We start from the raw sequence: 26,453 nt of genomic DNA on the forward strand, positions 1-26,453 counted from the left end.
TTATATCCAATTTACTGTTATTATTTCTGCATCTTTGGATATTTACCGAACACATGAATTTCTTTTTACGGAAAGATTACATAATTGCTTTAACTTTTGGATTATTTTTTAACGAATATAATAAAAAGAATGCTTCTGCGTTTGATTTAAGGATCCCATCGAAATACGGTTTATAGTTTATATACAACTCAACATCACTCATACTACAACCATCTTTCTGTATTGGTTTTGTTATAGTTCTTGTTTATAATTTCCAGTGGTGTCCGCTAATTTCATAATTACTGATTAAGTTCACTATAATTAATTGCAAAATATACTTAACTTAAAAAAATGTGTGACTCACATAATGAAAATTTCTTTATTACTGTGAACATTAATAATAAGTGTAAGTTTCGTTTTCCTTTACCATCAGATTGAAATGTAAATGAGAATATAGCTAGCTATAGAATATAACTATTTATTCATGTACTTTATATAATCACCGAAGTTTTTTTTGACAGTTACATAATTAATGACATGTTTAGCTTGAAGTTTAAAATACATTTCAAAATCTGTAGCTTTGAGGAAACATTGTGATTTATAAAGGTTAAAACAAGAGAATCAAGTACTAGGTTCTCTCGAAACTTATAAAAACTCTCCGAATTAAGCAATTAAAAGAGTATTCTTTGCGATTTCTTACTGAAAAATTATATCTTTTTTTATATATTTTATTTTCCTGCCTGATCTCCTAATTTTATATAGGTCATAATTTTCTCTGAAAAAGCTTGGAATGGGCTTCATAAACATTTAGTTATACAAGTGGTTCAACTTTTTTTTCTTTGAATTTCTCCTTTTGTTTGTTTTTTAACCATTTTAGCTTTAACGGCACTCTCTATATAGGATCTAACTATGAAAAACTCTGATATTATTCATTAGATAGTCATTTTATTAATCTGTATAATTGTTATGTTCTAAAGATGTCTGTCAAACTTCAGAACATGACATTGCTGAGATTGTTTTTTTTTTTTTAATAAAGACTTGCATATTTTATATACTCATTGTTAGTGATATAAAATTAATATTTTCTTTTCTGAATTTATAATAAATAAATTCATTTAAAGATTATAAAAATACAGCTTGTGTGCTGCTGTATTTTGACAAGCTGTATTTTGACATTTTCATGCTCAATCAACTTTTATCCCTTTTTCTAGAATTAGAAGAAGCAAAAATTTTCCAAAACTATGGAATTGACCTAAAAGATGAGCTGAAAATTTTGTTTGACATATCATTTTGATCCATCACCATCAAAAGGCCATGTTTTCTGATTACAAGAGCATTCGCAGAGCTTACACTCCTCCTGTCACACCTATTAGAGGAAGAAAACCTAGACCTATATCAGGCAGTGATGGTGATGTTCGTGTAAAGTTGAATTTCACTCCATCAGGGATACTTCAAAATTTTGCTCTTCCTAGGCCTTTTCGTAGAAGAAATAAGTCGAAGGTACATCTTTTCTTCTCTCATAGTTTTTATATAAAAGTTGTATTGTTCTTGAATTTTTTTATTTTCATATGATATCTTGCATTGAGCAACTAATACAAACATGCAATCTTTCAAAAAATACAAAAATGTAATTTTTGAAATTTTATAATGTTTATTTGTTAAATTAGTATTATTTTGCATAATATAATAACAAATATAAGACAATGCAATCAATTAAATATACTGTGTTAAGTCATTTAATTTAAGGAAATACATATATTTAATGCAATTTTGTAAATTTCTTAGTTTTACAAAAACTAAATTGGATTAGTTTTATTATGAATTATATCTGATATTTTATGAAAATTGTTTTATCTTTTATTAGAGGGGAGACTAAATATTTTAGCTTAATGACTCTTAAATGTGAGAAATGTACTTTTAAAATGAATAAATAAGACGAAATTAATCAGTGGTTGAATTGAATATTTGGTATATGAGTAATTTTATTATTCTTTTTATGAAAAAAAATGCAGATAAATGTAAATTATCTGATTTTTGAGCTGAATATAAAGAAGAAAAAAAAGCTCTTCTTTAATCTTCTGGAAAACCTAATTAAACTTTAAGCCTTAAACAATTTTTTATCATTTTCTTAATCATGTATTTAAACTCAATAACATTATTAACAACTTTTGAACTTTTTCTGTATTTTAAAATTATTTTCTAAAATGTAGTCATCATCTTTAAAAATATCTAAATATTATTTTCCATGAAAGTTCATGATTTTTGCAACTTCCAAAAAATTCTGTTGATCTAGTAGATTTAGTTTTGTTTTCTAATTTTTCTCCCCTTTAGGAAGGTTAGATTAGCTAGCAATACTGATTTAAATCTCCAATAAAGCAGCCGAAGATTCTCATTCTTGCATGATGTAGAGAATATCAATATTGACTACAATGTTCTATTCATCTGCTCATAGTTCAAAATTATGAGGTTCTGTGCATAGAAAATCAATGTTTATCCTTTAATTTAGCTACAGAAATGTCCAATTAATTAAAATAAAATGAACCGCTAAGGATTATGATTACAAATTCAAATACCACTCTGACCTCTCCCATTCCTGTATAGTATAGTATGCAGGAAGAGATGAGTATAGAAAGATCCTATACTCATTTAAAATAAAAGAATATCTAACAAGCCATTAGTTTTAAATGAACTTAGAGGAAATAAAATTTATATTATGAAAAAATTTTAATCAATGGGAGCAAAGAAGGAAAAAATTATAAATTGCGAGAAAATGTCAGATGGAAGTGCAAACTTCAAAAAAATGAAAAGCATGCTTAAAAACTTTAAAAATTATAATATAATTTTTTTAACCTTATGTTTACTTAAATAATTAAACTAGTTGAAAATTTATAATTTTAATTACAGTCACATCATTATAGTCTGTGCATGAGTGCTGAAAAACTGTTAAAAACTCTTGCACATCTCAATTCGCCAAATAGGTTTCCTATCTATATCTTTTATTGAGATATTTCTTATCTGCAGGATGATTGGTTTAAAAGTAGGTTGAATTTTCTATATAATAAATATAAATAAAATTAATTTGTTAATATTTTTTAAACTATAGGATAGATATTCGGATGGTGATGTAGCTGGCACAATGAGGCCAAGAGAACTTATTGAACTTGCCAGTTTTGGAGTTGTAGAGTTGGAACCTGCTGAGAGAGGAGTTGGTCATCAGTTTCAGATTTCTAGTCTGAAGAATCCAACGTGGTGTGATTGTTGTGGTGATTTCATTTGGGGGCTGTATAATTCTACAGACTGCTTAAGATGCCTTAGTAAGTTTGCATATTTTCGGCATTTTTATATATCTGTTTATAAGTGCTGTTTATTAAAGCATATTTCTTTAATTCTCTCTGCTTTTAAATCTTCATGAATTAGAATTTGTAGTAACTTTGATTATTTCTTTTGAAAATAAGTTTTATTTGAAATGTTTCCTTTTATAGATTGTCACTATACATGTCATCAACGCTGCCAACACCTTGTAACACTTGATTGCAAAGGTTCAGGAGATATGCAAACTACTGACCTCAGTGAAATAAATGACCGCACTTTGAAAAATCAGTCCCCAGAAAAGGTAATAATTTTGTTACTTTTTATTAATTGTTTTAAGTTGTGCTTGCTTTTATTTATAAATTTGGAGATTTGTCAAAAATTGTATTTTTTAAGCATTTTAGACTGAGCATTTAAATAAAATAATTCTAAATCAGTTTGTAAATATTTTTGCATGCATCATTTTCAGGTGGTTACATGTTATTTTATTATTTCTATTAAGAAGATGATAATATTTATAGTGAACCATATAGTAAATCATTTGTCTAACAAATTATGATTTTGGATCTATGAAGTATGGATTACAATACATTATTCCTAGAAATAAGCAGGGACATAAGTTTTGAATTTTTCTGCAAATACAAAGTTGCAGATACTGAGATAAAAAGATTTTCTGATCTCATGGTATAGAAGTTGAAAAGGATCTGTTTTAAGAATGAAAACAGATTTTAGTTCTTAAAACATTTCCTGTATTTTCATAAATGCTGATTGAGAATTTATTTTCTTGAATTAAAAAGCATTTGAGTTTTTTTTTCAGGATCATTCTTAAATGCGAATATCAAAGCCATCTTAATATGATGAAGTTGCAAGTAGTATTAAAGATAAGCTATAAGTATTAAGCTAAAGTATTAAAGCATAAGCTATATTTTCTTAAATGCTTGTTTTGAGAGTTATAATATTTAGTCAGTTGATAATCTAAGGCTCTTTCATTCAGAAATACTTTGTACTTTAAAAAAATTGCCTTTAAAGAATTAAAAGGTTTTACTACTGTTGAAAGAGGATTTTAATAATAGAGAAAAGAAAATGTCTAACTTTTTTTAGATTGATAAACTGAATGTCTTCAAATGTATATATTGGGCATTACATTCTTTGAAATTTTATAATTCTAATTCATTTTATTTATTGTAAAATCTGAATCTTACCAAATTTATCCTAAGAAAATTCTTTTCTCACAATTTGAAATCTTTCGATGATAATTTTTTTTTCTTCCAATTTTATATATTGTCATTGAACATTTGCTGAAAACTTCTTTATGTTAATTATTTATCAGCAAAACCTGAAACATGTATTAGTGCAGGTCTCTCAGATTACTTTCATTTATATTTAGTCTCATGGTAAGGAAGAGGGACTAAGAAATGTTTTTAATGAATGCTAAATGGCTGCCAGGTCAGTAATATCTAGCCTTCTAGATAATTTTATTACCTGTCGTAGAGTGGAGGTGCACACACTTTGAAATGTTGATTTTGATTCTCATTTTGTTGTGTTGATTGTGGAGCAATCTCTGTATCTATATTGTTATTGTTTTAATATTATTTGCTACTTTCATGTGTGTTACTAATTTCTACAAGAGCTGTCATTGTGTATGCTTTGTCTGCATTTTGTATTTTTCTTATGAAATAAAGTATCCATCCATTGGCCCTCCCATTGGGCATTGTAATGTAACAAAGACTACAGTTCTCATATATCAAATTGACTTTTGATGGATATATAGTAAAAATATAGTTAGCAATAACTCTTGAAAAAAATGCCAATGTGCACAGATAAAAAATTTCTTTTTTAACAAATTTAATTATTTTTTTTAATGTTGAAAATTAGATAAATAAAATCCTCTAATGTCTGCAGTTTGGTGCTTTAGTATGTCTTCTTTAGTGAGAAAGAAGAATCTGTACTACCATGTGTGTACAGATTTATCATCCTGCAGATGGCGCTTTTGAGCATCCTCTTATAATTGATATAAGCCTTGCCTGACTTGTTTGGTAGACAATGGAATGTATGGATGGGAGGCTTTAAAGTGGCCTGATAATTTACTCCCAAAGCAGTATTACTGTACATAGTGTATACAGTTTCAAATATCTTTTAAGAATAAATAATTGAAAAGGCAATCTGAAATTCATGAATCTTTGAACCACTTATGCAACATTGTGACAAAGCAAATAATTATATCCTATGTAAGTTTTAAATAAACTAATGTTTGTAATTTTTATTAAAGTCTTCCTAATGTTTCATAGTGTTTGCAGCAAAATTTGGAGAAAAAATTAATTCCGTAGTGTGGATTTTTATTGCTTGCAAATTATTTATATATTTTACTTCAATCGCATTCCATTTAACTTCCTGTATTTGATAATAACTATAAGAATAATCAAATTATAACAATCTTATTTTTCTAGAAATTTTGTTTTGTTTGTTTATTGAAGAATTATTTTCATGACTTTTAGGAACGACTCTCTCCCTTGTTCTTTGAACATCTTGACAGAGATGAACTCCATTATAGAATTGATCGCTATAATGAAGTACACCAAGATTCTGAAATGGTTTTGGTAAGTTCTTTATCTGTATCTGATTTTAACAGCTTCTCTGTTGATATCACATCACATCACATACGTTCAGTGTTTTTGTGCCTATATGGCCAGCATCGAATGCTATGCGACGAAGAGAAAAATTACATAATTGAAATTGAACTTGTCGCTGCTTACATGTAATTTCCACAGTGAGATTTCCTGCCTAAAATTGAAATCAAAATAATTTTGTACTTTCTGTAATTTTGCTTTCATTAGTGTTATCATTGCATGTGAAAATAGTTTTTATGATGGATTCTGAGAGAGAGTTTGAGGACAGTAAATTTATCATTTCTCAGTTGGAAAATGATAGTTCTGATTTATCAAGGGATAATATTTATTCAGAATCTAGTAAATCAGAAGATGGTGATATGAGCTCATTAAGTATGTTGGTTGAAGAAAAAACAGTGTGTCTTCCAATTTTACAGTAAACCTTGGTAAATTAGTAAATTATCTCAACATATCATATAAATATGTTATCATAGTGATTTATTAAAATTTAAAACTTGGGTGCATTGCAGGGAAAACGGGAAATCAGTGGATGGGACATCGCATATTTCACCATCAATAGGTCAAACAAAAAAACTCTGCTGACAAAGATATTTTGCATTTTTGAATTTAGGATAGAACATACATTTATTTTCAGCAATAAAAAAATGCTTTTTTTTTTAGTCAGAAATTTAATTAAAAAATTTAAAAAGAAAACAGTAGAGAAAGGGTTAAATTTTCTAATTATAGTTTTCTATTTGAAATTTTTAAAATTCTTTCCCTCTTCTGTTATTACTGCAGATGAATTGTTTTGAAATTGCTACTGAATGCTGTCACAGTGTGCTATTTGCACCAATATTTATCACTAAAATTAGATAGCCTTTTATCTAGAACCCCAATATTGGAATGGCACCTTAAATTTTGTCTCCCATTTAATTGCATATCATTTCTAAACAAATTTTTCATTTATCTAAATTGTTGTTTTTTACCCTGTACTTGACATTCAATTTGACAGTAATAATAAGTTTCTATTTTGTGGTATAAAGTTTTTCTTCTCTTATATTTAAACTCATAAATGTCTAATATTTAGTTGTCACAATAACAAAGTGTAAATGGAATATTACAGAACACTTTTTTCTGAAAGTCTCCTTTAAGAAATTTTCTGCATTGTTTTTTGAATGCTAATAAATGAAAATTCAATAACAATGAAATGCTTTCTGTTAGTGGGGGGGGGGAGAAGGGGATATTTAAAAGATGTCTTTTTGGAGGAATTTTTGGAATACCTTTAATCTGTTTTATGATTAGAATTCATCATTTGACAACAAAATAAATTTTAAAGTAATAAATCATACACATCTGTATGTTTTCATGTGTTTAGAATTCCAAGAATTATTTGCTTTTGTGCTGAATAGGAATTATTAAAAAAGCCCGTTTAGCTATTTAGAAGATTAGTATTGGCAAATAACACAACAGGTAGGAAAAAATTTCTATTTCACAAATACAAGATTAAAATTAGTAAGAAAAGGCAGAAGGTATAAAACAAAGAAAAAATTATGAAATTAATATTAATAGTAGACCTATAAAAATGCAAAGGCCTTTATTCATTCCCTTATACATGGAACATATGGCACTTCTATTGCATTTTGGAATAAATAACACTAAAATTAATTAATTTTAAATGAAACAAAATAAATACTACAGTAGAATACTTTTTTTGTTTGACTCTGTTTAAAATTGAATAGAAATATCTTTTAGCATTCAGCTCAGTTGAAATCTTATAATTTACTTAGATGCTGTACAAATCTGGCATGAATCAAATATTCTATCACTTGTTCTTTGATTGGCTCTTCTACAAATTCCAGTTTCAAAGGAATGCAAAATTCCTAACTTACAACAGGATTTTTTTTTAATGTTTTAGTAACTGACTTATTAGTATGTGAATAAATCTAAGCAGGAATAAATAATATTTTTGCCGGTTTATTACATTCTTCTTTCACATACCAAATTGATGGTTATTGCTAATATTTTCTTTGTACATTTTTTTTTTATTTTGCATTTGGAAATACTTTTTTTTCATCATTTCCATCCAATGGTAGTTATTAATTTTTATTGAAGTATCCTAAATATATGGATAGAGGAATTACATTACTAGGGAGCTAAATTTCTGATGGTATAATATATTTACATCTAGAGTGTATTGCAAATATCTTTGTTTAAAATTTGTTTCTTAAACATTCTGCCAATGTGTGTTAGATTTTTTGTCACAACTTTTGTTAGTTAATCTGTGTCAATTGAATTTGATTTATAACAGAATAACAGACCATCTAGATGTAATTAAGTATATTTTTTTAATTTAAAATTAGACAATTTTCTGATATAAGATAGAATATTTATTGGATTTTGAATTTTTATATCATTTTTGAATTATTGCCTCATGTATCTTATATTAATTCAAGGAAATATATTAATAAAATCTAACTGGATCATTTCTACAATTACATGAAATATTCTTTGTTCTGGAAGGCTTTTTTTCCCTCTACATTTCAGAGACCGAATATATATAAAAAAATAGATTTGCAAAAGTTATTGCAATGATAGTTTTATAGTTTATGGTAATTAGAATATCTTTTGATTTGTGTTGTAATTATTTATTTTTGAAACCTTATTTGTTTTATTTTTTCCTTAATTTAATTAAAAGTTTCTTTCTCATTTGAATATATTTTATATTGAAACCTCTTAGTCTATAGAACTCTTTAGAAGTCTGTAATTAACATCTGGAAGAACATGTTTGTTCAACAATTTTGTAAAATTGTTTTTTTTTTTTTTTTTTTTTTTTGAAAAAATATTTAGCTACAAATCACATACAGATTACATATGAATATTTTTCAATCTTACCTGCATATGAATTGGTCATTAAAATATAAAATAAAAAACTTGAATGCACTTAGTTTAACATGTTTTTTGAAATAATCTGCTGTATTACTCTATTCATGTTACAGTTTATCTATCCTTACTTACATTTTTGAACTTACTCTCAGTTTTTTCATGGTGAAATCAGGTCCGAAATGGCATTATATGACATTAGCAGTATGAGAGTAGATTGAAAAAAGCTCTAATAATTATAGTTTTTTTATAAAGTTGTGTGTTTTTTTTCAGGAAAGACAACTATGTAGATAAACTTAAAAAGCAAAACCTTATTTAAATATAAAATTTGATCCAAATCATTATAGCCATTTCCGAGATACACAAATTAAATAAATTTATATATTTACAAAAATTGCTCGTTTTAAAGTTATAAGATTTTAGCTTAAAAGTTTAGAAATATATTTAATTTGATGCACAGTTGAGACACATGCTTGAAAAATAAAGGTTTATTTAATTTTCTTATTTTGCATGCTTGTTAACATTTGTAACTTTGAATGATTTCTTTATCAGCAGGCTGATGGTGAAACGCTCCATGGTTTTATCCGTGTGCACATGAATCTTACTCGACCCATCAATGTTATTGCTGGAACCCGTCCACCTTCCATTTATGATATTTTGAAAGAAGAAGATGATGGTGGTCGCAAAACTCTTACTTCCTTTTATTTACCTCGTGACACTGTGAAAGCATTGCATATTACTAGGTAATTATTCTCGTTATCTCTTTTTTTTTCTGTTGAGCAAATTTCTTTTTCATGATTCTTAAATATTTTACTCCAACAACATGTATTGCCGCCGGCGTCCTGGCATAGGGGTAGCGCGTCTTCCCCGTGATCTGGGCGTCCCGGGTTCAAGTCCCTATTTGGGCATGGTTGTTCTTCCTGTTCTATCTGTGAATTGTGTGAATGTGCCCTCCTGTAAAAAGGGGTTGTGCAATCGAATGAGTGATGTGTGAGTAGTCAAGTCGTACTCTAGGCCCAAGATGGATCTATGATAAAAACAAGAGGTGCTCTACCTTAGGCTTAAATCGGCTGTCTTCGAACAGCGGGCTTGGCCGTGGCAAGTGCCATAAGAAACAACAACATGTATTGCCAAAAGTAAGTTCTACTGTGAAATATAACTTTCCTGTTAGCTCAACCAATTCTAAATATAGTAATTATTTATATTTATGCCATAAATAAATTTTGCAATACAATATAGAACATGGTGAGTTTTGTTTGTTATTAGTTGAAACTATTGTCATCTTTATGGGAAAAGAATAAATAAATAGATGAAAGAAAAAGAAAAAAAAAATTTTTTTTTTTGGTATTAATTGCTTTTTTGAACTAGATGTTTGAAATTTGATTCATGAAATCTCCATTAAATGGTTGATCTATAACATTTTTTCCTGCTGACCATCTGTACTACGTTTTTCTAATACATGACAAATTTGTAAGGCATTCATCTCTTGACCAAGACCAGACAACAATTTGCATAATTCTGTAAATGCTTAGTCTGTTTTGACCCTACCTTTTCTTGATCTTCAGACCATTTGTTTCATTAATACTTCTCTGCCTATTACATTTTCTCTGACTAATTAAAATTAAAATGCCCATTTTAAATTAGTTATACCACTAGAATAGTTAGCACTTCTCTCTCTCTCTCTCTCTCTCTTTTTTTTTCTCCCCTTTTGTGACTTTCTCAAAACTGCTTTTTATTTTCTCTTCTACCACATATCTGAAAAGTTTTGTTAACTTCAAAAAATTCATCCCAATAAACAAAATTCTCCAAATTTCTGGCATATATATTTGGAATTATTTTTGTTAACTTATTAACTGAAAAATGCAATAATCTGTAGGCATAAAATTTTGAATGAGATATTTCCACCAAATTTGCATATAATAATTGAAATCTGCCCTTAGGAAGCTAGTCTGATCATCCATCCATATCCTTATGAAATGATCTCAATAATACTATTAACTGAATGAAGGAAATAGAGAATATATATTAATCATTAAATTTAGAGATCTTGATGTAATTCAATCTCTCAAAAAGATGACTGTTTGTCAATCTATATATTTATGAGTATGTGGTGGTAATAATTGACCTGGACGAAGAAAATTTTTTTATGTTTTCTTGTCATCAACATTAGATCAAATTAAGCTAAACTGATTAGCCACTTTCCTTTTCTTAATTTTCAAAATCAAATATTTTTTATTGATTTCAATTTAGAGTTTATATCAGTAGTTTTAAGCAGAAAATTTTGACAAACTGAAACAACACTATACTTATATGCAGATTACTTTCTAGAAATTAGTTTCAATATATTGTGAATAAAAGGGCTCGCCATTTTAAGTAATTTTAAACAAAACAATTAAAAAATTAAATAAATAAAGTAACAAAAAAATGTGTGTCGACAAGATATGGTTGTTGAAACTCTGGTAGAAAATTGTTTAATTCGTCTAAGAACTGTGAATGCCATAAATTTTTATGGAGGTGTCTTAAATGTTCAGAGCTTAAGAGATTAGCAAAATTAGAGCTTATTATGTATTAAGCTTTAGAAAAGCAGAAAAAAGCTCAGGAAGAAAAAATCCCGCAAATGCTGAAGAGCTTTGCAAATTAAATTGTTGCAAAGAAAAAACAACAACTAGTGATTTAAAAAAATCTGCAGGTATTGTAGAAATTAACAATCAAATATATAAATTAGCAAGAAAAAAAAAATCCTTGTCATACTTCTTGGTAAGTTATCATTAAAATGTTTGTATCATGATTGCAAAATTGCTATTTTGTGTTTTATTTCACCCAAGCCCTTAATTTTGTGTGACTAAATTAGAGAGCATGAGGTGAATGATCAATATCTCCTCCCCCCTCCCCTTACTATGTGAATTTCTCTTGCAAAATTCTAGGTAATAATAAAAAGAAATCGAGGTATGTGTTTTTCTATATTTATTTAATATACATTATTTTAGGTAATATTGAATTTTTGCACGTTTTTCTTTGTCTTTTTCCACAAATAAAAACAAAGGTTTTTTTTTTCTTTCTTTCTGTTCTAACTAGCACATGATTTCTATCCGTGTGTTTCTTCTCATACACAGAGAAAAAAAAAGGGATTTTTTTTTCCTGGTTTGAGTGGCAACTCTGTATATAAATTGTTATGCAATTTGCTGTTTATTTCATTTAGAACTATTTTTTTCTTTGAAATTGATGAATTTTCATCTTGAATGAATTTATTTATCATCTTCCAAAATACTTATTGATCATTCATTTAGATAAATAAAGGTTTTAGAAGATATATTTAGTTTTTTTTTTTTAACTTTAATTAAACTAATATGTATACATACTGTATATGTATTAAAAAATTTGCAAAGTGCTCTGTTGTCCTGTAAACATCTCATATTTGATTGTCACTTATTAACTAATGAATTTCGTAATTGAAAATATCATGCACATTAGTAAAGTGCTTAAGAAATAAAAAATAATAATAATTTTTACAATACATTTTAGATGTAAATATTAGAATTTCCATGATGTTCATGAGCACTTAAATCAAAACTAATCATTATATTTGGATTGAAGCAGACAATGAGCTACTGACAGCAAAATATGCAATTTTGAATATAAAAAAAATATTATGAAATGCTGTAAATAAGTATTAGTTTTAACACTCACTATTGATCTTTGAAGGGAGAATATAATGAATCAGTAAATATTGGTAATTGTTGACGTCAGCTCCTTGACCTTTGCTCTTCATTCACAGTTTGGTTTATTTGTACACCAATAAATTAATCAACTTAAGCATTGTCTATTACTAGACAACAAATCAAAAGTTGGGATTTCGCTTCCAATATTGATATAAACCAAAATGGAGGTATTTTGAACTCCGCCTAGCATTACAGACAGCAGTGGACAATTATATGTACTGAAATTTGCTATGAAATGGAACTTGAAAAAAAATCTTTAAAAAAGTGTCTTGAAATTTTTAATATATAATTCTTTCAAAATATTGTTAAGACATGTTTTTAAAAGATAGATTCTTGCACTATTTTATTTTAATTATTAATTTCTTTAAATTAAAACATTAACTTATATAAAAATTATTTGTTTTAGTGAGTTTTCAGCTCGAGAAGTAATAAATGCCTTGCTGAAAAAGTTTAAAGTTGCTGACAATTCTCACAAGTTTGCCTTATATGAACGAACTTACCAAAAAGGTTCAAACCAAGGTAGGACTAATTTTTGAAAGTTTATTTAATATTTTCTTTCAATAATGATAATTTCCCAATGATAACCCCTTTTCTTTTATTTTTATAATATAATTTTTGATATAATGATATAATTTTTGGATATTTGCAAAAATTTATTACAACAATTTTTTAATAAGTGTTTATTTTAGCTAAACTTCGACGAATTCAGGATGATGAAATTCCTTTGATGTTGGCATTGCTTGACTGTGATGAAGATAAACATTTTGTTTTGCAAGAAAATGAGACTGAAGATATCATTGTAAGTTCTGTAATGTAATTTATCTTCCCACCCAGGACCGCCGTGTGGGGGTGGCAAAATTGTTCACCGCACAAGGGCGCCTGGGACAGGGGGACGCCAAAATTTATAGTACTTATAGTTTTTTTATTTAATGTTACTTAAACAGAAGTTGTTAATTATACGCTTGCAATTTTGCATGTTTTATATTTTCTAAACAATAAAATGAGATTTTATTTTATTTTTATTTTAATTTTATTTTACTTTTGTTTCCGTTTCTACGGACTGTTATCATTTGTGTCAAACAAAATTTGATTGCCGATACATACAATAAAAACACGTTCTGTGTGGAGTTCGCCTACCGCACAGAACGAGTTAAAAATCGAAGAATTTATAACATGTAACAACAGAAATGGGTAACTCAGCGATTACCCATCTGGTGATGGCTAAGCCTGTTTTTGCACTTGATTAAATTTTCTGTTTGAAACTTATTTCTTAACTTCTTTCCTTTAACTAAATTGAATATTTTGTTGACATGGCAAATAATTTCCAAAACATTTAATAATATTTTGCAGCTCCATTAATTAATTAAATGAAGTGCTCAATTTAATGCAGCTGTAAATACATTCAATGAAGCAGTCTTAAAATTTGTACGATATTTTGTTTACATTTGAGTGTTGCCACTCAAAAATGAGTAATAAAGGTGATTACTATGCCACATACTTTAATGTTTTATATGGATAGATAGATTTGTTAATCTACTTTTACTTATTTCAGTGGGAACACTTCGCCATTCCAGAGCTCAATAATTTTCTGAAAATTCTTGATTTAGAAGAAGAAGAATACCTTAATCAAGTGAAACTCAAGTACAGAATTCTGCAAGAAAAAATTCAGGAAGCGATGAATAAACTTAAGCCTTCTAGTAAGTCCCTTGCTAGTTAGAAAGAACTGATTTAAGTAATGTGAACTTGTATTTATTAAGGGATCAGATTTTACCATATTTAATCTGTGATCATTACTCTTTTAAAAAATGAAATAGTTTTACTCTAGCTTATTTCAGAGAATTTTGAAATTCAGGACTATTTAGTCACTATTCCTAATTAGAAAATGCTAAAAAACCAAATATTTATAGAAATAAAAAACCAATGTATTAGAATAAGGATGTTTTTATAAACTATTTTGGAATTTATCTTATATGAATGTTCCTTCTACTTATTTTTCATAACCTGGTCTATTTTATTTGTAATTAATTTATGACATGCATTTCTATATACTCTTAAAGTTTATACTTGCACATAATTTATTGCATATTATTTCTATTTTCTGAATTTAGTACACTTTACTTCTAGTCTCATGAAATGTTTATTTTAATCTATAGAATTTTTTCCTCCTTATTTTAAGAATATAGCAACAAATTATTATCTTTCAAATTATTGTGGTTTTTAATTTGAATTAATTATTGGGTATAAAAAAACTTCTTTTATTAACAGTTTATTGTTTCTGTAATTAACTAGTCAAAGCATATTTAAGTATGCTTTGATTAGTTAGCATATTTTAATTTAGCATTAAATATGCTAAAAATTTTTTTTTAATATTTCATTTGGTTCTATGAAATTGGTGTTAGGTAACTTGAGAAATGCAATGTAGCTGATTTGAATTAAATCTATATCTGTAATCATTCCAAATTTAATATACAAGGTGGTCAAAAATTTTCAGGAAATTTATTGAAAATTTTATTTTTTCTCAGTGTAATTATTGGCAAAAGAATATACTATTAAAATAGTTTTAATTAAATTGAGAAAATTGTTATCATTATAATTTAGAGTCTAAAGGAAAGTGCTCTCAGATGTATAATTGATATTTTATGTTATGCACAGATAAGTGTTGCACTTGCTACAGAACTCTAGTTGATGCAAAGTGGTGCACATTTTCTTGTTTTGATTCTTACGTTATAAAGTTATACATTTCTAAATTGCATATCGTTATTTCTAGGATATTGTTGTTTTTCTAGACTAGAAATAATGTGAAGGATATTTTTTTAGTTTGTGAAAACAAATGTTTATTAAATACAATATACTAGAACTGTAATTGGATCTTTTTATGAAGGAGTCCGACCACCCTAAATTTATGCAGTGTTCATTTTCTTAAATACAGTACACTCCCAATTATCCGGCCTAATAAGGCAAACTGGATATCAAAAAAATCTGATAGGTCGGAGTTCTGTGAATTCATTTCTTTGCCCACCAATACTAGAAAACAAAGTTTTTATACCAAACTCACGCCTATAATACGTATTTTTTTCACTTCTTTTTGAGTACTAAGGCCTGCATTTATCTCAAGCCACATAGAATGTGAATGCTAATTAGAACTAACTTCTTGACTCTGTTTTTTGCCGTTTCCCAAAGTCTAGTCACTGCATAAGCATGTAATTTATCCTCCATATTCGCTACAACTTTTTTTCGTTTATCACTTATTTTGAAATCTCACTTTAAAAAATATAAGAACAATATACAAATATCTTATGTACTGTGCAGTTAAATCAAGAACAGAGACAACAATTGTGATCTGTTGCACATTGATGAAACAATGAATAATGAGCAGAATGTTCCTCTTTCCTGCCACAAATTGTAGTTTGAACACAGCATCTAGGAGGATTATAGAAGCCCACTTGCAATGCCTTGCTTTTCTCATTTAATTACAATAAAAGCAAACTAGACCAGATAGTATAGAAGCCAAATACTCAGGAGTGTACTGTATATTTACAAGTTTTATTGGTATTGAAAGTTGTTTGGCAGCTCTCTATTTTTAAAAATATATTGATGCTCTTATTTCCCAATTTAGAATTTGTTCGTCAGGTGGGGGAAAAAAAAAACTTTTTTTATCTATTATACATCATTTTTGTAACATTGTTTACATTCCAATTAATATTGTACTACAATGCCTTTTTATGAATACCTTAATTGCTTAGATAATCATGTTAAATATTTCTTATTTGCTGTCCTTACTAAAATTATTTTTCTATTAATGAAGAAAGAAATATATTACTGTGATACATAAGTAGGTAAAAATAATTTACTCTTGAAATTTTTTACAATATGATGAACTACTGTACTAGAACCATGAATGTTGTGTTTTGCATATGTGCAACTATATATCTAATTTATTTATTTCATATTTTCCTTTATTTTTTTTTCATGTTTTATGTTTCAGAAACCTCTTATTTAAGGTTTACTGTTTTTTATCCGGTGATTTATACTTTATACTTTTTGTTATTTTATGTCTTTTGTTGTTTATTCAATCAAAATGTCATAGTTAAAACAATCGATTGGTTGACTTTATATAAGATAGTGGTATTCTATAAAAAGAGAAAATCATTGATAATTTAACCATTTATCAAGATTTTTTTTTAACTTTCAAAAGCATGTATCAGCTTGTTAAAAGATAAAATAAATCCTTCAAAAAAGAAAGAAAATGATTAAAAAAAAAAGGAGAGAGATTCAAGATTGTATAAGATTCTTTAATTATAAATCTACAAAATTTCGAAATTTTTAATAAACTGAACTATCTAATATTCATTTCATTTAAACTATATTTCTTGAATCAGTTTGCATAGTTATTTTCATTTAGAAATATAAGCAAAAGAATCAATGTTGAAAAGTGTAAGCATTTTCTTCAGAAAAGTATGGCTTTTATACTTTTTAAAATTTATAATGAAAGAGTTTTTGTAATGGATTTGTTTTGTACAAATAGTAGGGATTTTTATAAAAAAGAAGTATGCAGTATCTAGTGTGATATAAAGCAACAGCAATGTAAACTTCTGTAATTCAATGTTGTAGTGTAAGCGTAATTAATATTATGGCTAATCCTGGTCAGCTTGTTTGAAACACGCTCTTTTCTAATTTTTCACAGCTTAAATTAATTGTAACAATAAGTAATATTGGTGTCAAAAATATAAATGATTGTTAAGTAAAATGCTCACCTGTCCAGAATTAATTTTTAAACTACATTTAATGCAATTCTGTTTAGCAAAGCTTGAAAATATGAGTAGTTTGTAGCTCAGTGATTTATATTATCATAGTTTCATGAATTAACAAAATAACATTCCACAGGTAGCTCTTTCTTATCTAACCGGTTTATTGAAATTCTTGTACCCTCATTGAAATATATCTATGATTTCATCAAAATTAAAATAAAGTTATTATTAAGGTTTGTGCATTGGTGGGGAAATGTTTACCCAAAATATTTGTATTTTCTTAACTATGTAAAGCAGGATTTCATGATATAGTACTATAAAGTTTAATTCATATCTACTTTCTATTAAATAATCCCATTTAATATTTTAAAATTTAACTTTTTGAGAAAAGGCGATATAGTGATGAAAATTTGATACCTTTTTATATATAAAAGGAATTGGATGATTTTTTTTTAAGTTGCCGCTAATTAGATGCAATACTTTTTGGTCTGAAATATATTGTTTGAAATGCATGTTGTAAGTTTAAAATGTTTACTTAAAAATTATTTTAAAAAACAAACTATATACTGTGTACTTCTTTGTAAGATTAATTTCTTATGCATTTACTTTTGTGTTTTTGAATGTTACATTTTTTTTAAATTAAAAATGAGGCTCACATGCATTTTTATTTTACAATAACAAGGTACCACTGCATTTAATATATTTGTGTGATATGATTTGCAATATTCGAGAAAAAGGACAGCTTTTTTTTCTTTTTAATGTAATCATTGTACAGAACTGAATATGGTTTTCTGTAGAATATAGTAATAAATAGAATATTTTGTTCGTACAGATGAATGTTTTTCTTTTAATTATGACAACAAAATCACCAACTTTTAATAAATAGAGTGTGAATGACTGTAGGCACAAATAGCAACTATAGAGATGCAGCCCATGCATATTCCCCTCTTTTCAAACTACCATTTTATTTATATATCCCACAAGAAAGTAAAGATCTATTTACTCATTTAGCAACTTCTCATTACTTTAATTAATGTTTTAAAAATTCTGTTAAATGCTCATTTGTTTTAATTTTCTTGAAATATTTTATAAGGCTTTTCACTTGCAGAAGTCTTCCAACTTTTTTTGCATACTCTCCAATAAAATTATGGACCCTAGGTAAGATCATAAATGCCTTACATGATATTGATGAGGAATAGTTTTGAAATATTGATGTGAATTTAGTATGATCTTTGGAGATTTTGAGGGGGGGGGTCATGTATAATAAATTAATTTACAAAGATTATTTACTATCCCAATAACATGACAAAAAATATATTTATTTTACATGTATATTTAAAAAAATAAATTATTAACATATTATAATAACTACTACAAGAATAAATACATATTTATATCAGCCCTGCCTCCTTGTTCATTAAATAAAACCTGGAATTTTGATCTTCAAGTAAATTTGTAGGGTTACCAACTTCAATAATGTTGCCATTTTCCAGGACCACAATTCTAAAGGGAAAAAAAAACATTTATTAAACTTCATTGTATGAAAATAATCAGAAAGAATTTAAATGCACTATTCCATTTGTAGAATGAAGTAGAGAAATTTATTAAAACATTACAGGATTAAAGACAAATTACTTTTATTTCATAATATATTAAAATCACACATAATATTTAAAGATCAATATAACACTTTTTTTTATATACTGTTTCAAAGGAAATGACATATGTTCAAATATTGAAACTTTTTATAGTTAGTTGAAATAATTATTATTGAAGCAATAGATTTTTGAGAATATGTGTTCAATAGAATCAATTCTCTCTCCACACACGATTAACTACTCTTCAGCTGTCTCCCAGACTTTTATAATTAACAAGTCAAAGAAGCTTCTACAAATGCCAGAACTTAAATTCTAAAAGATATACTGACAAGATTCTTGAATATTCTGGTTTCTCCATTTTCTTCGCTATGGGTGGATGACATTTGTTCAACATTCATTCAACAGCTATTACTATATCAATAAAATTATCTTCCTTAAGAGACTTATAGCACCAGGAAGCAATATTACAAATTCACAATATTATGGTTGTTCTTAATCTCTTTTTAAAAAAATCAGTGTGTGGTTAATTTTTTTTCAGTCATTTGTTATTATTTTAGCACAAGAGACATTTTTAAAAAATATATTACATTTTTACTCTTTTGAACTATCAAAGTCTTTTTTTTTTATTTGAAACCCAATATTCTATTTCTGTATAACAAATCTCATCATTCAAAACAATTAGACCTCACAAACAAAAAAGTATTAAAGCTGAGAATATCAAATATTTTCCAGTTCTAAATAAATGCTTAAGTCCAGGACAGGATTCCTGCATCATCTTGATTTATTTTAATTATTTTTGAGTGACCACAAAAAGACATAAATTGGTGTTTACTTACTTATCATAATCCAATACTGTATTTATCCTGTGAGCTATCGTGATTACAGTACGATCAGTAAAAGCTGTTCGGATTGTATTCTGAATCAGACTGTCAGTTTCCATGTCAACAGAAGCAGTTGCTTCATCCAAAACTAGAATTTTCGAATTCTTTAGCAAGGCTCTAGCTAAGCAAACCAGCTGCCTCTGACCAGCACTTAAAAAAATAGAAGAATATTAAAATTAGACATCCCCAAAACTCATACCTCTCTCCAATTTATATATTTAAAACATTCTATATCATCAATGATTTTGGAAATAGATGAAACAATTAATGAAAATCCTTGTATTTCATGAAACCATTCATAATTTGGGCATGAAATTATTTTTGAATCAAGATCCACTTCTACCCAATAAGAAATTAGGTTTGTATTTTCTTGCATAGTACATAGCATTTATGAAGCATTGATGGAAAAAGCACAGCAGTATTTTTAGGATTTTCATACATTTAACCAGTTAAATTTTCAACTCACCCTGACTATAACTTTGATTTGCGATAAATCAGAATAAAAAATTTCCTTTTTATGCTTTAGATGTTTTGTAAAAATTAGCTGTAAATTTTTTTATAATAATTTATTAGTTTTTTTTTCCCCTAAAAGTACTGCATTCTATGTTATATGCAGGGGTGTTTGTGCTCCGGGGAAACCCCGGAATTCCGGGGATTTTGAACTTCGATACCCGGAAATTCCGGGGATCGTCGTTCAAAAGGAAGTAGGAATAATAATGAATTATTTATTTTGATCTGGGTAATTTTGTTTGCTTTGAAAGCAGAAAGCGCAAGGTCAGTGTGTGTGGTGAAAATTTTTCCTTTCTTTCTCCAAAGGCAGTGATAATGCGTGAAAAGAGGGGAAAAAACTTCTTTTTTGTTCTTTCCTTATTGCGAGTTATGACTCATTCCCCCGGTTCTCGGACATTCTCTTCTGGATTCTTTTCGGCAAGTAGGCGCGGCAGAAAAAAAAGGGAGAGACTTCGTTCGACCAGATGTGCGATCACGTGACCTGGGTTCAAAGGTCTTAATTTTGCAAAATTAATGGTTATTAATTTTGCAAAAAAAGTAATTCATTGAACTTTTATAATTAGGTCATTCAATACTTAATAATCGTAATTTTTCATTTCTCTCCCCCCCCTTTCTCGAAACTGCAAAATGTCGGTAGTAAGTCCGTAAAAGTTTCCGGGGATTTTTTGGGGTCCCGCGAACACTTATACAATTTAAATACATATTTAATTCTTAAGAGTAAATAGTAAAATTAATGATATAAGTATTAACCATAATAAATATTTAATTGGGTAACTGCCTTCTTTCTAAGTAAAAGGTATTTTCAATCATTTATCATTAAATTCTTAAATATATTTATTGATAAAGTTTATAAGAATTTAAATCTAAAAGCCAATATAAGAATTCGATTCTACAAAGTATATAGTTGGTGGTTTCTACAAAGTGTCATCATATTAAATGTAAAATATAAATCACATCAATACAATTAATATGCATTTCAGAACAAAAAATAATATATAACTTACCTAAGATTAGCACCACCCTCTTCAATGTTATATTCTAAACCTTCATTTAAATTTGAAACAAAATTCTTTAAATATGACTTTTCCAAACTTTCCCAAATTTCGTCATCACTGTGTTCATTATTTGGGTCCAGATTTATTCTCAGATTACCAGTAAATAAAACAGGATCCTATAAATTTGAAGATAGAAAAAAAAGTTCAGGAATTTAAGTAATAATTTTATTGAAAAATAAAATATACAATAGAAAATTAAGCCTATATGCCTTTCCAACAGTAAACATAACTGTACTATTTTTTTTTTCATTTGGAGCATATTTAACTGCTTAGGCATATAAAAGCAAGATAATTTATCAAAAAATTCTTTTATTTCATCTGTTATATATATATGAAGGTACTAGATAAAATATACATACCTGAGGAATTATAGTCAATTTTGATCTTAAATTATGTAAACCGATTTTAGTAATATCAATATCATCAATAAATATTGTCCCAGAAACTGGTTCAACAATTCTGAATAAAGCTAAGGTAATTGATGATTTTCCTGCTCCTGTACGTCCAATTATGCCAACCTGAAAAATATAACATTACATGATAAAAACGCAGATACAGATAAACTAGGACATTTTAAAAAAGATGCCCCCCCCCCAGTTTTTTGGGAGAGGGTGTGGGGGTAAAAAATTGCATGACAATTTTAATAACTCACTTCAGAAAAATTACTACTCTCTATCACAGCGGAAACAAAATTTTTATAGCATATTTTTGTAGCATACAAATACCCTGACATCAAATTAAATAACATGGCATTTTGGCATTTATTCACAAATTAATTTAAAATGTAAAATTCAAAATGCACATTATTATAAGGTAAAGGCCATTTAATTCGCTTTTATATGCCAGACAGACACAATATCTGGCAGTTGTATCAGTAATGTAGATGGTGATTCTATGATGAATAGACTGTTATGGTAGTGAATGTTGAATTAATATTTTGAGCATGTTTTATGCCTCAATTATTCTGAATTCTACTTATGAATTACATGATTGTCTTATTATGCAGTTAAAGAGAAAATAATCCAATTTATTGGCATCTGAATTTTGAAAAACAGCAAGGGGAAGTCGATGATGTCACAATGACTTATAAAAGAAAGATTTAATAGAGTTTAAACAATTTTGAAAGATAATGAACAGCAAAAAGTGGCATGAAGTGAGGACGTGATGCTTTTTGTTCATCAAAACAGTATCTAGTCATTTTTATTGTTTGTGATCTATTTAAATGAAATTCAAAGAAAATGTGTCATTAAGTTTGGAAGAATGTTTTTAAAAATATAAAACTTCATATAATACGTCATCTACATATTATATTTATATTTGCATAATTTCCATGTGTTTTTTTTTTTTCAATTACACAACACCATATTTTTTATTTTTAAATGATTCTAAATAATAAGAAATCCTCGCATATAAAGCTTTAGACAAAATGATTTAAAAAGAATTAGATATATATATGAATAAAGATTTAAGGGCTTTTCAATATATGTAAACATAGTAAGTACTTTATTAATACTTTTCTACGTCCAAGTTTTAATTTCATCATTAATATGAAAACTTCATTAATTTTTTTAAAGTTAATTGTGAAAAGCAATGAAACAAGATTAAATAAGAATTAAAAATGAATGTTTTAATTTGTATATAGTTATATAAATAAAAAAATATTATGCAAATAACATTTTTGTGGGACATTACTTAACATAATCAAGATTTTTGGATAAGTTTAGCAATTAATATTGATAAAAACAAAATGAAAATGGGGGGGGGAGGAGAGCTCAAAAACACAGCGTAATATTTATTTCTTAAAAATTTTTTATAAACAAAATATAAAGAACATAATAACTGAAACAAACATTACATATGAAATATAAATAACATCAAGCTTCCACCAAATAATAATTGACATAATTTTTAAGAATTATTTTTATATTAATTTTTTCCCAGAAAATGTATTTAATAAGTGCATTTAAGTTACTAAAAAATTTTAAAACTTTCGTCCCATTTTTCAAAACAGATATAATGTTTAATCTCATGGCATTTCATTATTCATGCACAAAAAACTGTTTTATATTTTATTCATTCATTTTGACACTATTAAATACATAATTTAGTTTTTGTGTTTTTTTTTCATTAATTTATGATTTTAAAAATCCTTCCTACAGCTGTAGTTGGTTTCCATTTGTCTGAAACAAAAATTCATGTATATCACTTTTTACCTTAACATTTATTTAAAGAGAAAAAAAAATTAATGCTTTCTTTTCCATCCCATTTTTATGGTTTTTCATTTCTGTAAGAGAATATTTTTATTCTCAAAGAAAACAAAAATCATTCTGTTCTGAAAGTTTAGGGCTTTTGCTACACATCTAAAAAATTATTTCATGGAATTGAATAAGATAAATAAAGGAAATTTTCTTTGTGATTTTAAGTCACTGTGTGTTATTTTTATTTATTTATTTATTTTTTGATAACATGCTTGTAAGTCCATTGTTATGCAGAATAATGGATGGTCAATCTTTATTTGGATTTGGTTCAAAAATTGAAATAGATCTTCAGTTCTGGTAATGAAATTATTTATTAAATTTAATCCAACTCTTTATCCTTTAAATATATTCATATAACTTTACATGGACCAACTTCCTGTGGATAGATTCTAGTTTCTAAACCAAAAATAAAATTTGATAATAATCTACAAAATTGGTGTACACATAACAAATTTCACTCACCTATTTCAATACATGACAGAGACAAGCTAATATAATCATAAAAATGTATTTTCTTGCCCAGGAACAATAAAAACATAGAAACTATAAAAATTTCAAGGTCAGATTTTTGGGTGATAATAATAATCAATATATGCCTTTATTCCCTGAATTGTAAATTTAAATCAAATTTTGTCAAAAAGAACTTATTTAAAATGCACAATTGTTTTTCCTCATTATAAAATGAAGTTTAAGAGATGATATGCAATATCGTGCACACCATATCATATATGCAGATGCAAGAATGCACATTTGTTTAATCCTGGAACAAATTTAAACTAGTAATTAGATGCCATGGATTTAAGTTTTGCCATTTTCAGAAATATTCCAGAAGTTTTGTGGCAAATAATAGCAATAACTGAAACAATACCAAATAAACATAAAAACTCTATTGAAAAGTGAACTTACCTTTTCAGATCCTTCAATAGAAAGATTTATATCTTTTAATACAAGGTCAAGATTTTCTCTGTATTTAGTACTGTAATTTTCGAAGAAAATGGTACCATTCTGGGGCCAGTCTTTGTTTAAGTTCTGATTAGACAAATCCCAAGGTGCCTGTTAAAGGTATACTAAGGCTTAGTATTGGATGGATTTAAAATGCCTTTTTCAAGTAGTACAAATTATTCAAATACAATACTTTTAGAATACTGCAAATATTATGTAGTAGCAAAAAAGAAAGAAAGAAAAAAGAAAATTGCTGTACAGTAACATTATGTTAGTTGCAGCCAAGATCAAAATGGGTCTAAATGTAGCTACTCTTAGTTGAGAATGTATTCAAAAATCCTAACAAGAAAAGTAAAAGATTTCTAGGTATAAAATAAAAGATAATTAAATTCTTATTATATATATATATATATATGTAATGATATTTTAACTCTAATTTCAATTTAATTAATTTTCATAGTAACTTCATCTTAATTTAGCCCATAGTAACTTCATTCTAAAATATTCTCTTATTTCGTGATCCAATTCCACTGTCTCTACTTAATTAATTCAAGAGAAGCTTTGTTAAATTGTTGAATCAGCTAAAATCTAACTTTCCCACACTACGCGTGAAGAGATAACATACCACTGATCAAGCAAATTCTTTTTTTAAATCTCCCTGTGTTTCCCCTACCTTCTCCGCGCCTGTAATGAAAATCCCTATCGAAATCTCATAATACATTAGCACTGTAAAGAAATATTTTCCCTATAAAAGTCATAGGTTATATAAGACCAGGGATAAAATGTCCAAGAGCTCTTCCCTCATTCCTCTCTGTGTCGTTCTGTGTGCTCGCCGCTTGTACATATGCTTGCTTCTTCAAAATGAAATAAAACGACGTCACGAAATTAAAAGTATCTTCATTGTCTTCAAACTGCATCATGCTTTGCAACAAATAATATTACACACATATATATATATATATATATATATATTATAATTTATTATTGCATGATTTTGTCTCAATTGCACTCTCAAAATGTAAGTACGATTTTAATATAATTAATTATTAATATTATGAATAGCATCAATATAATGAGAATCTTACGGCTCATTATATTCATGCCCATAATAAAATTATTATAAAGCTTTTTTCATTTTTGTGAATATTGCTTAAAATTAAAACAATTATATCAGTGTCTTTAGTTAGAATAGAAATAAAAAGGTGATTATTAGAAATTCACAGATGCATTAAGGATGATGATACAATAATATTGAAATCCAACTGAAAGTGAAAGCATGTATATTTTATTTAAATAATAATTATTATTATAAATATTAAAAATACATATGTAAAAAAATAAATGACAAATTTATTTCCTGCAAAAATATATAGCAGAGAAATACAAACCTCTGGCTCCAAGTGACAATACTCATCAATTCGTTCTATTGAAATAGACTTGTTTTCCAGTTCAGAGTTTGTTCTTACGAACCATTTCAAAGCATCAGTTACCTTGAAATAAACACAAAATAATTAAGAACAGAGACAGTAAAACAGATAAAAGACATTTGCATCAGAATCTTTCAGCTGAACATAGCATTAGAAAATCATTATTACTACAATGCTAAAAAAACCCAGTATGACGACAGTGCAATGGCTAAAACATATGGTCATTTTCTTTTAGAAATTGCCACCAATAATGGCTAGTGCATTGTGATTGTGGAGTCTATTTTAGCTTTTAATAATTAGTAATTTTGCTTTTCCTTGCACATTGTTGCTTTTCTACGATTAATATTGGACAGTTTCAGACTTTGCTAGTAAAATAACTTGTTTATTTCAATTTAATTAGTATTTAAGACAGTTTTCACTCATCAATTTCATCTAAAATGTTAAATTCGCAATAATTATTTTCAGTTATTTTTTCTCCTATTCTTTACTCACATTTAAATATATTTACACAACTGCAATTGAAAACAAAACAAATTGTTGA

The 26,453-nt window shown here is 27.2% G+C and overlaps 2 protein-coding genes across 5 annotated transcripts in view; one reads left to right on the forward strand and one right to left on the reverse strand.

Moving 5' to 3' along the window:
• Nucleotides 1-212: 212 nt before the first annotated feature.
• LOC129975955 (ras association domain-containing protein 1-like) lies at nt 213-18,044 on the forward strand. Of its 2 annotated transcripts, none has more exons than XM_056089262.1 (9): nt 213-385; nt 1,191-1,479; nt 3,083-3,293; nt 3,462-3,592; nt 5,784-5,885; nt 9,330-9,517; nt 12,900-13,012; nt 13,183-13,292; nt 14,046-18,044. In XM_056089262.1, exons 2-9 carry the CDS (start codon nt 1,294-1,296, stop codon nt 14,208-14,210), a joined length of 1,206 nt encoding a protein of 401 aa, XP_055945237.1. In that variant the 5' UTR covers nt 213-385; nt 1,191-1,293; the 3' UTR covers nt 14,211-18,044. The 2 variants fall into 2 exon arrangements, with proteins under 2 accessions (XP_055945237.1, XP_055945236.1); XM_056089261.1 differs by having other exon boundaries at nt 9,327-9,517; nt 14,046-18,043.
• Nucleotides 18,045-18,548: 504 nt separating this feature from the next.
• Nucleotides 18,549-26,453, reverse strand: part of LOC129975980 (multidrug resistance-associated protein 1-like) — a 63,880-nt gene continuing 55,975 nt past the window's right edge. For 2 of the 3 annotated variants that reach the window (XM_056089295.1, XM_056089296.1), the window contains exons 26-31: nt 25,874-25,975; nt 24,450-24,596; nt 21,645-21,803; nt 21,235-21,401; nt 19,676-19,870; nt 18,549-18,744 (exon numbers count right to left, since the gene is read on the reverse strand). In XM_056089295.1, coding sequence (XP_055945270.1) covers nt 18,633-18,744; nt 19,676-19,870; nt 21,235-21,401; nt 21,645-21,803; nt 24,450-24,596; nt 25,874-25,975 — 882 coding nt within the window. In that variant the 3' untranslated portion in view covers nt 18,549-18,632. The remainder of the gene's footprint in view (nt 18,745-19,675; nt 19,871-21,234; nt 21,402-21,644; nt 21,804-24,449; nt 24,597-25,873; nt 25,976-26,453) is intronic. The other variant, XM_056089297.1, reaches the window with a different exon arrangement.

This window comes from Argiope bruennichi, chromosome 7 (genome assembly GCF_947563725.1).
Source record: "Argiope bruennichi chromosome 7, qqArgBrue1.1, whole genome shotgun sequence".
NCBI classification, from domain to species: Eukaryota; Metazoa; Arthropoda; class Arachnida; order Araneae; family Araneidae; genus Argiope; species Argiope bruennichi.